At 40.6% G+C, this 17,693-nt stretch overlaps 1 protein-coding gene across 1 annotated transcript in view; it reads right to left on the reverse strand.

Moving 5' to 3' along the window:
• Positions 1 to 946: 946 nt before the first annotated feature.
• Positions 947 to 17,693, reverse strand: part of DIPK1A (divergent protein kinase domain 1A) — a 132,393-nt gene continuing 115,646 nt past the window's right edge. Inside the window, exons 3-5 of the mRNA XM_060202071.1 lie at positions 15,547 to 15,654; positions 7,515 to 7,691; positions 947 to 2,551 (exon numbers count right to left, since the gene is read on the reverse strand). Coding sequence (XP_060058054.1) covers positions 1,739 to 2,551; positions 7,515 to 7,691; positions 15,547 to 15,654 — 1,098 coding nt within the window. The 3' untranslated portion in view covers positions 947 to 1,738. The remainder of the gene's footprint in view (positions 2,552 to 7,514; positions 7,692 to 15,546; positions 15,655 to 17,693) is intronic.

The following is a 17,693-nucleotide window of genomic DNA, read 5'->3' on the forward strand; positions in this document are numbered from 1 at the left end:
ACTGACCAGCTTTTCCTGCAGTTCTGTTATGTAACTTGCTGGAAATTGGAGAGCCAACTGTCCACTAGGAAGTTGTCAACCCATTTAGAGGGGAAAGTACTGGTGAAATACACAAGTTAAAAAAATGAGGGGCCAGGTGTGGCACACCTGGTTAAGCACTCACAGTGCACAAGACCTGGATTCAAGCCCATGGTACCAACTGCAGGAGGAAAACAGGTGAAGCAGGGCTACAGGTGCCTGCCTATCCAATAATGTTTTAAAAATGCTGAATGAAGGCCCTATAACTTGAGGTGAAGCTTGTGAGGTGAAATACAGTGGGGTCTACAAAAGTATTGTTAGGTGCTATTGAAATTACAAACTACTTCCAAAGTAACATGAAAGGAGCAAATATGTTTACATGAGAAAAGGTATTTAGAGTTGGGGAAATAACTGGTTATACAAAAGACTCGATGCCTAAAGTTCTGGTTCAATCCCCAGCACCACCATAAGCCACAGCTGAGCAGTAAGAAGATAGTGTTAAAAAAATACATGCCTAAAATAGCCCTTTGGCCAAATAGGAAATACTATGAGGATGGGAAATTAATACTGAATATATCCTATTTACCCCCCTTTTTAAAAATGTTCCTTTTTGTTGCCTATGTATTGTTGGATAGGACAGAGAAATGGAGAGAGGAGTGAGGGGGGAGAGAAAGACACCTGCAGGCCTGCTTCACTTGTGAAGTGACTCCCCTGCAGGTGGGGAGCCAGGGCTCAAACCTGGATCCTTAACGCCACCAGCCACCAGTCCTTGTGCTTTGCACCACCTGCGCTTAACCTGTTGTGCTACCACCCAATTCCCCTTCTAATTTACGTTAATTTGAATTAGGTCTGTGTCTTGAAGATGTTGGATTTTGAAGGATTTAGCTCGTTAACTTGAAATGTTGATATTAAGACTTGAAATGTAGGATGATTCTTAATAGCTCATATATTTTCATATTTACTAAAATAGGCAGTTCTATATGACCAAGTTGATCAGTTCCTGGTGGGTTTTGAATTTCAAGGGTTTTAGTAACATCCTCAAATAATTAATTGCTTGCTCTGTCAAGCATGGCCCCACCACACAAACTTTGCTTTAGTGGGAGGTGGGGGTAAAGAGGTGGCCTGGAGCAGTAAAGCCCCAGTGACAAAGCTGCTCAGTATGCTGAAGTAACATTTGATGTCTAGGATTTATTTAGATTTGATGTCTACAATGAGTTACAATGTGTTTTTAAGTCTGTACTACAATGAATCATGCTGTCAACCTAACATTTGTTTATAAAGGAGTAATTTTTAATTTACCTTTGTAATCTTAATTTCTGTTAATGTGCAAACTTTACCATGCTAAGACATTAGTAAATTTTAACAGCAGCTTCAAACAATGTTTCCAGCAGTGGTATTTTGGCTAACAAAGTTACAAAATAACTCTCACTGTTTATGGAATGAGGGTTTTCACAGCATTAATTTTTAAGTCAAGTCAAAATAGTTACACAGTGAAATGTGTTGGGGAATGAAAGGGGACATCTAAGGGCCAGAATGAAATGTTTGAACCTGTTAATTCTTAAATCTATACCTCCTGCCATTACTTCAGCAGTCAACATGTATTTCAAGATGATGGCTTCTTAGGTCCAAGTTAAAGTTACTGCAGGGATTTGAATCAGAAGCCATTCATTAAATACTCAAAACTTTAGAAGTGGTAAGACTCCTATAATGGCCAAATGAGTTAAGAGTCATTTGTGTAGGAAATTTTTTTCCACAGTAATGTTTTTAGATTATTTAGTATCAAAGAATGTTCCATTTCCATTTGATTTGCTGTGACCTTGAGAGCAATACAAGAATAAAGCTGCTTTTCTAATTCTTCACGAATTTCACTTGGAGCACCACGCAGTAGATAGTCTTTGAGCAGCTGACAGGCTTTTGCTAAGTTGGGTTGGATAACTTCTGAAGTACACTTCATTGTACTCTGATCACAGCTAGTTCGACAATCCGTGCCATAGACACAGTCCAAGTCAGACTCACAGTGCCGATCCTTTATAAGTTCTTTCAGGTTTGTCTCTGGTACAATTTTCTTCATGTCTACCATTTTTAGGTCATATTTATCATTATAGCCTAGATTTTTGGCACTGGTATCACACATGAGGAAGTTTCCATAGGGGCCATGGAAAACATCTTCCACAAATTCTAGAAGTCCAATGGCTATTTTAGCCTTTCTAGGCCACGATGGTGTGAACAACTGATCCATGCTTCGTCGGAACCCAGAGGGGATAAAAAGTTCAATGACCCATGGAAGGCTGATTCCATACAAAGAGGTATATTCAACACTTTCCATCACATAGAGATCACCACAGAACCCCATTAATTTGGGGGTATGTTCTTTATCTTGAAGAATTACCATGAGAAGAAATTCATTTAATTGAAGAAGGGCCCACGCTGATTTTGCTTCTCCCAGGGAAACCTGGCCATCTTTGTCTCCATCAGCCACTGTTAAGATGAGATTAACTAGTTCAGAGAGATTTCCTTGATCACCCAACTTTGCCTGTAAAGGTAAGAATTTGTTTTAACTATACAGCAGGAATGAAAAAAATACAGAAGATACCAATTTCTTTGATGGGAAGTATTGTCATTACTACTAATCTATGGGCCCCTGTAAAGGAATTTATCATATATGAATATGATGTTTACCAAGTGATACCAACTATTTTATGTAATTGTAGTAAAACCCACTTTGCTATCTGTTTATTGTGAAATGGTCAACTGGGGGAGTCGAATGGTAGCGCAGTGGTTAAGCGCATGTGGTGCAAAGCGCAAGGACTGGTGTAAGGATCTTGGTTCAAGCTCCGCACCTGCAGGGGAGTCGCTTCACAGGCGGTGAAGCAGGTCTCCAGGTGTCAAAAAAAAAAAAGAAATGGTTCTTCAGGTGGGGGAGACAGCATAATGGTTATGCAAACAGACTCTCATGCCTGAGGCTCCTAAGTCCCAGGTTCAATCCCCCGCACCACAAGCCAGAGCTGAGCAGTGCTCTGGTATTTCTGTGTGTTTCTCTCTGCATCTCTCTCAAAAATAAAAAATTAATTAAAAAAAAAAAGGTCACCCTGGGCAGGGATAGATAGCATAATGATTATGCAAAAAGAATCTCATGCCTGAGGTTCCAAAACCCCAAGTTCAATTCCCTGCACCAACAAAAAGCTGGTAAAAAAAAAAAAAGTCACCCTTGCTGTAGTAAAGTACAGAACTTGTAAGCTTAAAGTCTGAGTTTGATCTCTGGCACTGCATGTCCCTGGATAATGTGCTTGTTCTTCTCATGTATGTCCACATGTACCCATGTGTTAATAATACTCTAAAAAGTGGCCAGCCAGTCTGTATGCCATTTAGACCCTGTGGATACACCCTGTGGATACAGTTAGCCAAGAAAGCAGTCAATCTTTGTCTTAATCATGTGTTTATTGAGTTGTTGGAAAAGTCATGACATTTTTCTATCTATGCACAAATGCATCGTGACTTTTCCAGCAACCCAATACTTACATAATATGCTCATGTTCAAAACCACTGGGGTCATGGACCAGCTGGTGGTGCACCTGGTTAAGCACACATAGTACTAAGTGCAAGGATCTGGGTTCAAGCCCCTGCTCCCCACCTGCAGGGAGTAAGCTTCACAAGTGATGAAATAGGTCTGCAGGTGTCTTTCTCCTTCCCCTCTTAATTTCTGTCCTGTCCAACAAAATGGAAAAAAAATGGCCACCAGGAGTAATGGATTCATAGTGCAGGCACCAAGTCCCAGTGATAACCCTGGAAGGACTGCACTCATTATCATACACAAGGACATGGGTTCAAGCCCCTAGTCCTCACCTGTAGGAGGAAGCTTCCTGAGTGATAAAGCAGTGTTGCAGGTGTCTCTCTTCCTACTTCCCTTCTCCCCTCTCAACTTCTCTCTGTCCTACCAGATAAAAATTAATATTTTAAAAAAACACATACAAAAATAAAAGATTAAAAGGGATCCCAAAATTATTAGACTTTCATCTTTTGATACATCAAGTAAATTTTTGAGTATTTAAAAATTTTTTTAAATATTTATTTTTCCATTTTGTTGCCCATTTTTTATTGTTGTAGTTATCATTGTTATTGATGTTGTTGTTGGATAGGACAGAGAAATGGAGAGAAGAGGGCAAGACAGAGAGGGGGAGAGAGATAGACACCTGCAGACCTGCTTCACCGCTTGTGAAGTGACTCCCCTGCAGGTGGGGAGCCGGGGGCTTGAACCAGGATACTTACGCTGGTCCCTGCACTTCGCACCATTGCGCTTAACCTGCTGCGCTACCGTGTATTTCTTTAAATTAAAAAAATTTTCAACCAGTTATTAAGTTATTTTAGTTAAGCATTAAGTTATTTTAGTATTTATTTACTTAGAGACAAGAACACTGCTCAGCTCTGGTTTATGGTGTTGCTGGGGATAGAGCCTAGGACCTTAACAATATCTCTTTAAAATTGTATATTATTAGGGGTCAGGAGTGGCACATCTGGTTAAGCGCACACATTACAGTGTGAAAGGACCTGGGTTCAAGCTCTTTGTAGGGGGGAAAAGTGAGTCCTCACTTGTAGGAGGAAAGTGTCACAAGTGTGAAGCAGGGCTGCAGGTGTCTCTCTGTCTCTTTCTCTCTACCCCCTCTTTCTCTCCCAATTTTTGTCTCTAGTAATATTTTTAAAAATCGTATTATTCATAATGTCAGCCTATAGCCAGCCCTTGGTGTCTGTAGATTCCATATAGATGTATTCAGTCAACTGTAGATCAAAAATAGATGATATATCCTAGGAGACGGCACAGAGGATTAAGTACTGTACTCTCAAGATTGAGATTTCAAATTTAATCCTTGCTTTTGCATAAGCCAGAATGATACTCTGGCTCTCCTATTTTCTCTTTTAACTATATAAAAACATGTATAGAGACTGAGAAAGCAGAGATACAAAGAATGAAAGAGACCACAGCACCAAATCTTCAGTGCAGTGGGGGCCAGGTTTGACCCTGTGTTGCAACACATGGCAATGCAGCATGTTATCAAATAGCCCAATAAATATCTATCTTAAAGATTTATTTAATTTATTATGGAGGGGAGAAAAAAAAAACAGAGTATCCCTCTAGCACATATGATAATGTTGGAGATTCAACTCAGAACCTCATGCCTCATGCCCATCACTTCTTTGAACATCATGCTGCACCATTTCTCAGGTCACTAAATAAATCTTTAATAACTATGCATGAACAGTTTAGTTAGGCCTACAGTGATCATATATATACTGAACATACACACTCCCTCCTTGTCATTGTTTTGTAAACAGTACAGTGTAACAACCTGATACCATATTTGTATTGTATTAGAACTTTAGTCTACCCAATTGCAAGGAAGACTAAAGCAGAAACAAACCAATGGGACTACATCAAATTGAAAAGCTTCTGCACATCCAAAGAAACTATCAAACAAACAGAGAGACCCCTCACAGAATGGGAGAAGATCTTCACATGCCAAACATCAGACAAGAAACTAATCACCAAAATATACAAAGAGCTCAGCAAACTTAGCACAAAAGCAAATGACCCCATCCAAAAATGGGCAGAGGATATGAACAAAACATTCACTACAGAGGAGATCCAAAAGGCTAACAAAACATATGAAAAACTGCTCTAGGTCACTGATTGTCAGAGAAATGCAAATTAAGACAACACTAAGATACCACCTCACTCCTGTAAGAATGGCATACATCAAAAAGGACAGCAGCAACAAATGCTAGAGAGGTTGTGGGGACAGAGAAACACTTTTACATTGCTGGTGGGAATGTAAATTGGTCCAGCCTCTGTGGAGAGCAGTCTGGAAAACTCTCAGAAGGCTAGACATGGACCTTCCATATGATCCAGTAATTCCTCTCCTGGGGTTATACCCCAAGGACTCCATAACACCCAACCAAAAAGAGGTGTGTACTCCTATGTTCATAGCAGCACAATTCATAATAGCTAAAACCTGGAAGCAACCCAGGTGCACAACAACAGATGAGTGGCTGAGAAAGCTGTGGTATATATACACAATGGAATACTATGCAGCTATCAAGAACAATGAACCCACCTTCTCTGACCCATCTTGGACAGAGCTAGAAGGAATTATGTTAAGTGAGCTAAGTCAGAAAGATAAAGATGAGTATGGGATGATCCCACTCATCAACAGAAGTTGAGTAAGAAGATCTGAAAGGGAAACTAAAAGCAGGACCTGACCAAATTACAGCAGGAACCTCACATCTCCTTCCCCTACTTCCCCCAGTCCTGGAACCCTTGGATAGGGCCCACTTTCCCGTATGCCTCTCCCAATCCATATCAAATAATATTGCATCTGCCGATCACAACCTAACCAACACAACGATTGCCACCTCAACATGCTTCACTTCAGACTGTGTCCAGAGACTTCACGTGTGGAATGACAACCCTTCAACTTCATTATTCGGGTGAGACCTTTCCTTTCATAGTATACTCTAATTTCATCTCAGGTGGTTCACTTTCTAACAAAGTCCCAAAACCTAGATATACACCAGTTTCTGTGAGAGAGAGCATATGTTCACACGTATCCGTAAACTACTGCAAAATATATACCTGAAAGCAGAAGTACACTAGAGTTTGCAGTGAGTACCCCCCCTAACACTTCCTCTCCACTATTCCAAGCTTTGGGTCCATGATTGCTCAACAATTTGTTTGGCTTTGTATGTTAACTCTCTTTTCAGTCACCAGGTTCCAGATGTCATCAGGATGCCGGCCAGGCTTCCCTAGACTGATGACCCCACCAATGTGTCCTGGAGCTCAGCTTCCCCAGAGGCCCACCCTACTAGAGAAAGAAAGAGGCAGACTGGGAGTATGGACCGACCAGTCAACGCCTATGTTCAACGGGGAAGCAATTACAGAAGCCAGACCTTCTACCTTCTGCAACCCACAATGACCCTGGGTCCATGCTCCCAGAGGGATAGAGAATGGGAAAGCTATCAGGGGAGGGGGTGGGAAATGGAGATTGGGTGGTGGGAATTGTGTGGAATTGTACCCCTCCTACCCTATGGTTTTGTTAATTAATCCTTTCTTAAATAAATAAAAAAAAGAACTTTAGTCTAGAATAAATCTGAAGTATATGGAAGGATGCATACACATTACATGCAAATCCTGTGCATTTCATATAAGGGACTTGAGCATTCATGGATTTTGGTGTCTGCAGAGTGTCCCAGAACATCTACCCCATAAGTACAACGACATGTAATAGCCTCTTTACTTAATGGATTTCCCTCTCACCTGTGCATTGTCAGTCACTCCATACTACTAAAATAAACATACTTGACAGGCTCCCCCCACATTATCTCATGATGAAGTTCCTGATATAGGTCAGAGACTAGCAACATTGCTAACATTTAAAATTAGGTCCTATTAATCTCCAGAAGAGAGTACAGCTTTCCATATTTAATATGAGAATGACTATACTTACTTTAAAGAGACTGTAGACCATTTCTTTGAATTTCTGTACAGTGGTTCCCCTAGTTGGTTTATCAAATAGCACTATTTCTTTTCTTGGTTCTAATTCAGTTCCAAAATCAAGATGAAGTGCTTGTTCCATTTGACATTTCACAACACCTGGCAGATTATCCCAAATCCCTAAATACATCTATATGGAAAAGAAAAACAAATTATGTTTTAGACTGAGTAGAAAACCAATCCAACACTATTTTTAAAGTATTTTCCTCCCAAAGCACACAAAAAACTGAGATTTAGCTGTGACATACCTTTTAAAAAATATTTATTTATTTATTCCCTTTTGTTTCCCTTGTTGTTTTATTGCTATAGTTATTATTGTTGCTGTCGTTGCTGGATAGGACAGAGAGAAGTGGAGAGAGGAGGAGAAGACAAAGAGGGGGAGAAAAAGACACCTGCAGACCTGCTTCACCGCTGGTGAAGTGACTCCCCTGCAGGTGGGGAGCTGGGGGCTCGAAGCAGGATCCTTACCCAGCGGGTCCTTGCACTTTGCACCTCTTGCACTTAACCAGCTGTGCTACTGTCCCACTCCTGACATATCTTTTAATTGCAAAACTCATAATCTAGTGCTTTTCCCTTAATTTATAAAAATACATTTATGTTTAAAATAGATTTCATTATTGATAAAACAGAGAAATTAGGAGTAGAGAGGGAGGTAAAGAAGGAGAGAGAGTACATCACATAAGCATTATGCAGAGACTTCTATTCCTGAGGCTCCAAAATTCCAGGTTCAATCCCTGCACCACATTAAACCAGAGTTGAGCAGTGCTGGGGGGGGGGGGTATGTTAGAGAAGGAGAAAGACACCTGAACCACTGCTTCACTGCTTTACTGCTTGTGAAGGTTCCCCTGTGCAGGTGGGGACATGGGCTTGAACTCAGGTCCCTGTGCATGGTAACACTTGCACTCAGTTAAGTGTAAGTGCAGTCCCTGTCCCTTAATTAAAAAACATATATATTTATTTATTATTGATAGAGATAGTGAGAAATTGAGAGGAGTAGGGGAGGTAGAGAGGGAGAGGAAGACAAGAGAGACACCTGCAGCCCTACTTCACCACTTGTGAGGCTTTCCCCCTACAGGTGGGGACCAGGGGCTTAAACCTGGGTCCTTGTACACTATAATGTGTGCGCTTAACCAGATGCGCCATCGCCTGGCCCCCCTTAATTTTTTCAAATTATAAAAACAATGAATGCACACAGACAGAGATCTACCTCTTGCCATAGCTAACTATATACATTTTTTTTACTATGATAGTTATTTATTTTTCCAACTTTTTAAAATTGTGGTAAAATATAAAAGCCAGGTGTTGGGTGGTAGCACAGTGGGTTAAGCGCACGTGGTGTGAAGTGCAAGGACCAGCGTGAGGATCCCAGTTCGAGCCTCCAGCTCCCCACCTGCAGGGGAGTCGCTTCATAGGCGGTAAAGCAGGTCTGCAGGTGTCTATCTTTCCCTCTCTCTACAATTTTCTCTGCATATCCAACAACAACGACATCAACAACAACAACAATAATAACTACAACAATAAAACAAGGGCAACAACAGGGAATAAATAAAGATTAAAAAAGATAAAAATATATAGAAGCCATACATTTTATCCCCTTAATCACTTTTATCCCTTTAATCACTTTTAGCACACAGGTAAGTGGGATTGAATTCATAATGTTTTTCTATCATCTCTACCATCCATCTCCAAAATTTTTTTTATCTTGAAAAACAAACTTTATGCCCATTAAGCAATAACTTTCCCTTCCCCAATACCTGGCACCACCATTTGACTTTTTATCTGTGATTTTTTATTGAAGTGTCTAAGTGGAGTCATGTAGAATTTGTCTTTTTGTAATTGTTTTGTTTCATTAGCATAATGTCCTCAAGTTTCATCCATATTGTAGCAAATATTCTGTAACACAAACTTTCCTTTAAAAAATTTTTTTTTATTGTCACCTGGGTTATCTCTGGGGTTTGGTGCCCATACTACAGATCTGCTACTGGTGGCCATTTCCTTTCTATTTTTTTTGTTATTATTATTTTGATAGGAAAGAGAAATTGAGAGAAGGACAGAAAGACAGAGAAGGAGTAAGACAGAGACACCTGCAGACCTGCTTCACCATTCATGATGTACCCTCCCGCAGGTGAGGAGTGGAGGCCGGAACCCAAGTCCTTGAACATGGTAACATGTTTGCTAAACCAGGTGTACCACCACTCAGCCCCCAGAAATTCATTTTCAAAGGTGAATAATAGGGGAGTCAGGGAAGATAGCATAATGGTTATGCAAACAACTTTCATGCTTGATACTGAAGTCCCAAGTTTAATCTTCCATACTACCACAAACTAGAGCTTTGCAGTGCTCCAGTAAAACATAATAACAATAATGATAAAACTATCAATAATGATGATGATGGGTAACAGGGTTAGAGAGAGCTCTCACTGCAGCCCAGGCTTCAGTGCTTATGGCAGTAGAGGGAGTTTTGGTTCTGTGGTCTCTGTCTGAATGAAAAAGTACCCCAGAGTCATAAAACCAGGCATGTACAAGGCCCCAGTTCCACTGAAGGAAGGAAAAGAAAAAAAGGCAGTCCAGGACGTGGTACAATGGACAGAGTACTGGTTCAAGCATAAAGTCCAGAGTGCAGAATTCATCTCTCATAAATAAGTATTTTAGAGAGCTGGATAAAGAGCCAGGTGGTGGTGCACCTGTTAAATGCACACATTACCCTGCGCACGGTCCTGGGTTCAAGGGGGGTAAGCTTCGTGAGTGGTGAAGCAGGGCTGCAGGTGTCTTTCTGTCTGTTTTCCTCTCTATCTCCTTTTCCCTCTCCTGTTTCTCTCTGTCTCTATCTAATAAATAATCAAGAGTTGGATAATGTTGCATTGTGAGTACAGACCATAACGCTGCTGCTGCTTCTTTTAAAAAATAGGAACAACACAATGACCCCTTGGTGGGCCCCCGTAGGACCTTGCCCTCAACTTGGGTCAACAATGGTAGAGAATATTCCATCCTCTGAAGGGAGGCTGGGCAACATATTTAGTCTACACCTGAGGAAGATGGGTCCTGATATTGGGGCAGTTTGGAACGTTCCTACTCATGACCACAGAATGTGAATTCGGATCTACAAGGATGCAGAGGTCACATAGGCTCCTATGCTGAATATGGGCCTCAGATCACATCAAATCAATGGGGTTTACAGTCAACAATATTTATACACCTTTCCCATATTTGGGAGCTATTCTCTTCCCTGATCCAGCTTTCTGGTCCTTTTCCCAGCCATGATGACATCTCCCCATATAATAACATGGATCCACCTGCATATCAGATTTCAGGCTCAGAAAAAAAAAAAAACAACTAGTATAGCCATAGGCCCTTTGGAATATAACTAAAATATGCCTACTAGCTATCTACAAAACAGAGACACTCCCCCCCCACACACACACACACTCTTCATCTGCACTATTCTAGCCTTTAGGTTCATGATTAGTCAGCAACTTGTTTGGCTTTATATGTTAACTCTCTTTTCAGTCACCAGGTTCCAGATGCTACCATGATGCTGACCAGACTTCCCTGGACAGACAACCCCACCATTGTGTCCTGGAGCTCTGATTCTCCAGAGCCCGCCCCCCCCCCCCCCGCCCCTCTAGGGGAAGAGAGAGGCAGACTGGGAGTATGGGTTGACCTGTCAATGTCCATATTCAGCGGGGAAGCAATTACAGAAGCCAGACCTTCCACCTTCTGCATCCCACAATGACCCTGGGTCCATATTCCCAGAGTGTTAAAGAATAGGAAAGCTATCAGGGGCGGGGATGGAATAGGGAGTTCTGGTGGTGGGAATTGTGTGGAATTGTACCCCTCTTATCCTATGGTTTTGTCAATGTTTCCTTTTTATAAATAAAATAAAATGATAAATTTAAGATTGGGTGGTGGGAATTGTGTGGAATTGTACCCCTCCTACCCTATGGTTTTGTTAATTAATCCTTTCTTAAATTAAAAAAAAATAATAAAAAAATAATAAATTTAAAAAAATGATAAATTTATTTATATATTTATTTTTTGATAGTGACAGAGAGGAACTGAGAAGGAAGGGGGAAATGGCGAGAAAGAGACACCTGCAGCTTCATTTCACCGCTTGTGAAGTTTCCCCTCTGCAGGTGGGATACAGTGGTTTGAACTGGGTCCTTGCACACTGTAATGTGCATGCTCAACCAGCTACACTACTACCAGGCTCATGGTGCTGCTTATTATTTATTTATTTATTTTACAGATTTGTTAATTTGTAAGAGAGAGAACCAGAGCATCACTTTGACACATGTGATGCTGGGGGTTTACTTGGGAACTAATGCTTGAGACTCTTAGCAGGTTATTCACTGTGACAGCTTTCATTTCTCAGTTATAGTTCTTTTGTAACTTAGCTCAACCTTTACCCATGCCTGTAATTTAATTTTTTTAAAAAAAATTTATTTATTTATGAGAAAGATAGGAAGAGAGAGAAAGAACCAGACATCACTCTGGCACATGTGCTGCTGGGGATCGAACTTGGGACCTCATGCTTGAGAGTCCAAAGCCTTATCACTGCGCCATCTCCCGGACCACATGTATTCTAATTCTATACTCAAGGATGAATTCAAATGTTAGCTTGGGAACGTCTTCCCTGTGGTTCAGGAGGTAGCACTGTGGATAAAGTTGGATTCTCAAGCATGAGGTCCTGAGTTCAAGCTCTGTCAGCACATGTACCAGAGTGATATCTGGTTTGTTCTCTCTCTTCTCCTATCTTTCTCATTAATTAATAAATAAATAAAATCTTAAGAAAAAGAAGAGTCGGGAGTTGGCGGTAGCACAGCGGGTTAAGCACACGTGGCGCAAAGCGCAAGGACTGGCGGAAGGATCCCGGTTCAGCCCCCGGCTCCCCACCTGCAGGGGAGTCGCTTCACAAGCGGTGAAGCAGGTCTGCAGGTGTCTATCTTTCTCTCCCCCTCCTCTCTCCATTTCTCTCTATTCCATCCAACAACGATGACGTCAATAACAACAACAATAATAACTACAACAATGAAAACAACAGGGCAACAAAAATGGAAAATGAATAAATATAAATATAAAAAAAGAAAAAGAAAAGTCTTCCCTGATACCTCCTCTAAAGTACATTTTGCCATTCCTATTTAACTCACTGTTAAATAGGAATTATTTATTATAATCTTTCCTTAACTCACCATTTATAAATACATCATGTTTTGTAGTTACCTCACTATCTATTTACCGTGTTCTCTACCCCTCTGGGGTAATGTAAGATGCATAGTGATGGGTATGGTGAGTTGTATACACACATGCATATGCATAAAACACATACATAGGCATAAAAATATATTCCTATATTTCTAATATTCCTAAAATTCCTGAAACTATATTCCTAAAATTCTATAATGTTAATTCAAGTAACAAAATGGCAGAATGTAGGACTTGCCAGGCAAGGTTCCTAGTTTGATCCTTGACACAGCATAATCCAGAGTGATGCTCTGATTCTAATAAAATAAAAAATATCTTTAAAAATAATAACTAGGGACCTTGGAGGTGGTGCAGTGGATAAGTAATTGGACTTGCAAGCATGAGGTCCTGAGTTTAATCCCTGGTAGCAAATGTACCAGAGTGATGTTCATGTGCTTGCTCTCTCCCTCTCTCTCTTTAGTAGATAAATGAGACCAAAAAAATAATAAAAATTTTAAAATCCATAAGGGAAGTAATCTTTTAGAAAAATATATCTTTATTTATCTATTAGATAAAGAAAGCTAGAAATCAAGAGAAAAGGGTGATTGAGAGGAAGAGAGAAGGACACCTGCAGTACTGCTTCACCACTTGAAAAGCTTTTCCCCTGCAGGTAGGGACTGGGGGTTTGAACTTAGGTCCTTGTGCATTATAACATGTGCACTCAATCAGGTGCGCCACCACCTGGCCCTGGAAAGTAATCTTAATCACTATGTTATTCCTAGTAACTAAACAGTATCTGGGGATATTGGGAACAGAGGACTAATAAACTTCTGTTGGAGGAGTGAATCAAAGACATACACAATAGAATACAGCTGACCATTGAAAACATGGAGGGTAGGGTTACTTAATTTGCAAGGAAGCAAAAAAAAAAATCTATGCATTGCTTTTGACTCCCCCAAATCACTAACACACTGGAAGTCTTACTGATAACATAAACTCTCAGCAAAAATGTATCTTATCTATTATACTGTATCTTTCAATAAAGCAAGCTACAGAGGATAAAACATTAAGAAAAACTTTCAGGCCAGTTGGTGGTGCACCTGGTTAAGGTGCTCACATTACAGTGTGCAAGGACCCAGGTTCAAGCCCCTGGTCCACGTCTGCAGGGGGAAAGCCTCACGAGTAGTGAAGCAGGGCTGCAGAGGTCTCTCTCTCTCTCTCCCTCTCCCTCTCTCTCTCCTCCCTTCTCAATTTCTATCTGTCTCTATCCAATTATATATATAATCTTTAGATCACTATGAAGATCTTCGCCTTCACATAGAGTAGGCTAAGAAGGAGAAAGTGGAGGATGTAAAAGATATCTACACAAATGTAAACTGCTACAGTTCAAACTTGTGATGTTCAAGGGCCAGCTATATATAAACTGTCCTAGAAGACTGAGTGGTAGTGTACCTGGTTGAGCACACATGAGGAAGGACCTGGGTTTGAGCCCCTGCTCTCTACTTGCAGGGGACGCTTCAGGAGAGGTGGAGAAGGTATGCAGGTCTCTGTCTTTCTCTTTCTCCCCGACCCTTCTCAATTTTTCTCTGTCCTATCAAGTGAAAATAGAAGGGAGGGGGAGGAGAAAAAATGGCCACCAGAAGCAGTGGATTCTTAGTGCTAACAATGAGCCCTAGCAATAACCCTAGTGGGGATATGGATACATATATATATATATATATATATATATATATATATAAAATGCTTCAATTATTCTTTTAATAATGCTGTAATTAGAGACTGGGAGGTGGTACATCTGGTTGAATACACACATTACATACAGTGTAGGACTCAGGCTCAAGCCCCTGGTCCCTACCTGCAGGATGGAAGCTTCAAGTAGTGAAACAGTGCTGCAATTGTCTCTTTCCCCTCTCAATTTCTCTCGGTTTCTACCCAAAATAAATAAATAAAATATAAAAAATAACAATGCCTTAATTAGTCTCATTATTTTCATGATGCTTAAAAATTTAATAATTTAGGGGGCCAGGTGGTGGCATACCTGGTTTAGCACACACATTACAGTGTGCAAGGACCCGGGTTCAAGCCCCTGGTCCCCACCTGCAGTCAAGGAGGCTTCACGAGTAGTGAAGCAGGGCTGTGGGTGTCTCTCTGTCTGTCTCCCTCTTTATCTCCTCTTCCTCTCTCAATTTCTGGCTGTCTCTATCCAATAATAAATCAATAAAATATATAATTTTTTTTTTAGCAATTCAGGGTCCGTCCAGGCAGTGGCAAACTTGGTCAAGAATAACACATTGCCATGCACAAGGAACCCCTGCCCTTCTGCTTTTCATTTGTCCTATCTAATAAAAATAGAAAGAAAATGAAGCGCACATGGCGCAAAGCACAAGGACCAGAATAAGGATCCTGGTTCGAGCCCCTGGCTCTCCATCTGCAGGTGTCTATCTTTCTCTCCTCTCTGTCTTCCCCTCCTCTCTCCATTTCTCTCTGTCCTATCCAACAACAATGACATTAATAACAACAGCAATAAAACAACAAGGGCAACAAAAAGGAATAAATAAATATTAAAAAATGAAAATTTAAAAAAATATATAAAATACATTAAAAAATAGAAAGAAAAAAAAGGACACCAGAAGTGGTGGATTCATAGTGCCTGTACTGAGCCTCAGCGATAACTCTGGTGGCAAAAATAAATAAGTAAATAAATAGTAAAAAAAAATTAACAATTATCTTATTAATGCTTTAGTTTAAGGTAAAATTAGAATGCACTATCAATCTGCAATATTATTGACTCATAACATTCATACCTGATTGTTGGGCTTGGTGGATAAGCATTTTCCAAAGTAAAGTGTTTCTGTAACACAAAGACTATTGCATGCAGGCCCATCAATAACTCCAGTCTTGTACTTGTCACACTGAAAACCAGATAACAAGAAAGTAGTTAATTGAAAAATATTCACAAGAAGAAGCATAATAAAGATACCATATTCTTTTTTTAAAAAGATTTTATTTATTTATTGATGAGAAACATAGGAGGAGAGAAAGAACCAGACATCACTCTTGTGCATGTGCTGCCAGGGACTGAACTCAGGACCTCATGCTTGAGAGTCCGATGCTTTATTCACTGCACCACCTCCTGGACCACACCATATTCATTTAAAAACTATTTTTATTGTCTTTATTTATTTATTGGATAGAGACAGAAATTAAAAAAATATTTATTTATTTCCTTTTGTTGCCCTTGTTTTATTGTTGTTGTTATTGATGTCGTTGTTGTTGGATAGGACGGAGAGAAATGGAGAGAGGAGGAGGAGAAGACAGGGGGAGAGAAAGGCAGACACCTGCAGACCTGCTTCATCAACATGTGAAGTGACCCCCCCCCCCCCCGCAGGTGGGGAGCTGGGGGGCTCGGACCGGGATCCTTATGCTGGAACTTGGGCTTTACACTACCAGGGCTTAACCCGCTGCCTACAACCTGCGGCTTAAGCCACTGTTAAGCCACTTAAGCCACTTCTGACTCCCGAGACAGAAATTTAGAGGAAGAGGAGATAGGGAGAGAAGCAGACACCTACAGCACTGCTTCACCTCTTGTGAAGTTTCCCCCTGCAGGTGGGGACTGGTGCCCCCGGTCCCAAAATATCTCTATTCTTCAAGCTAAAGTTCAGTGACCAAAGGAACTCGGGCTTTGGGGTTAGCAGTAGACTCTATGCCTGGCTTGTGTGAGGCTCTGGGTTCTTTCTTTCTTTCTTTTTTTTTTTTTCTTTATTGGGGAATTAATGTTTTACATTCAACAGTAAATACAATAGTTTGTACATGCATAACATTCCCCAGTTTCCCTTATAACAATACAACCCCCACTAGGTCCTCTGTCAACCTTCTTGGACCTGTATTCTACCCCCCCACCCCCCGAGGCTCTGGGTTCTATCCATGGGACTGCATAAGATGGGGCATAGTGCTCTGGTATCTCTCGTTCTTATGAAAGTTAAATTAAAAATTTAATATTCGAAACAAATGTTTAAACATTAAGATACATATCAAATATATTAAAAATCTCTTTGAGATAAAAAAAAAAGTGGGGGGCTGGGTGTTGGTGCACTTGGTTAAGCACACATTACCATGCACAAGGGCCTGGCAGAACTGGAGTTCAAGTTCCTGATCCACACCCGAAGAGGGAAAGCTTCACGGGTGGTGAGGCTGTGCTGCAGGTGCCTCTCTTTCTCTCTTTTCTGTCTCAGTTTCTCTGTCTCTATACAGTAAGTGAATAAATATAATATTAAGAAAGAAAAATAATCTCATAAAGTTCTCAATATTAAAAAATAGAAAATTAAAAAGGGAAGTACAAATTACAGCTTTGATAAAATAAAAGTGCTAATGTCCTTAAAAATATTCTCTATGCCAGAGGCAGTCTATAAATGAAATAGGGGTTTGGAAAGGTTATATTATAAGCATATCTCCTTAGTTGCTAGGGAGATACAATAATCTGTATTTCTTCTTTTTTTTAAATATTTATTTATTTATTTATTTATTTATGAGAAAGGAGAGAGAGAACCAGGCATTACTCTGGTGTATGTGCTGCTAGGGATTGAACCTGAGACCTCATGCTTAAGAGTCTAATGCTTTATCCACTGCACCATCTCCCAGACCTCAATAATCTGTTTCTCATCTTTTTTTTTTTTTATTTTTTTTTATTAATTAACAAAACCATAGGGTAGGAGGGGTACAACTCCACACAATTCCCACCGCCCAATCTCCATATCCCACCCCCTCCCCCGATAGCTTTCCCATTCTCTATCCCTCTGGGAGCATGGACCCAGGGTCATTGAGGGTTGCAGAAGGTAGAAGGTCTGGCTTCTGTAATTGCTTCCTCGCTGAACATGGGCGTTGACTGGTCGGTCCACACTCCCAGTCTGCCTCTCTCTTTCCCTAGTAGGATGGGTCTCTGGGGAAGCTGAGC

Source organism: Erinaceus europaeus, chromosome 11 (assembly GCF_950295315.1).
Source record: "Erinaceus europaeus chromosome 11, mEriEur2.1, whole genome shotgun sequence".
Classification (NCBI taxonomy): domain Eukaryota; kingdom Metazoa; phylum Chordata; class Mammalia; order Eulipotyphla; family Erinaceidae; genus Erinaceus; species Erinaceus europaeus.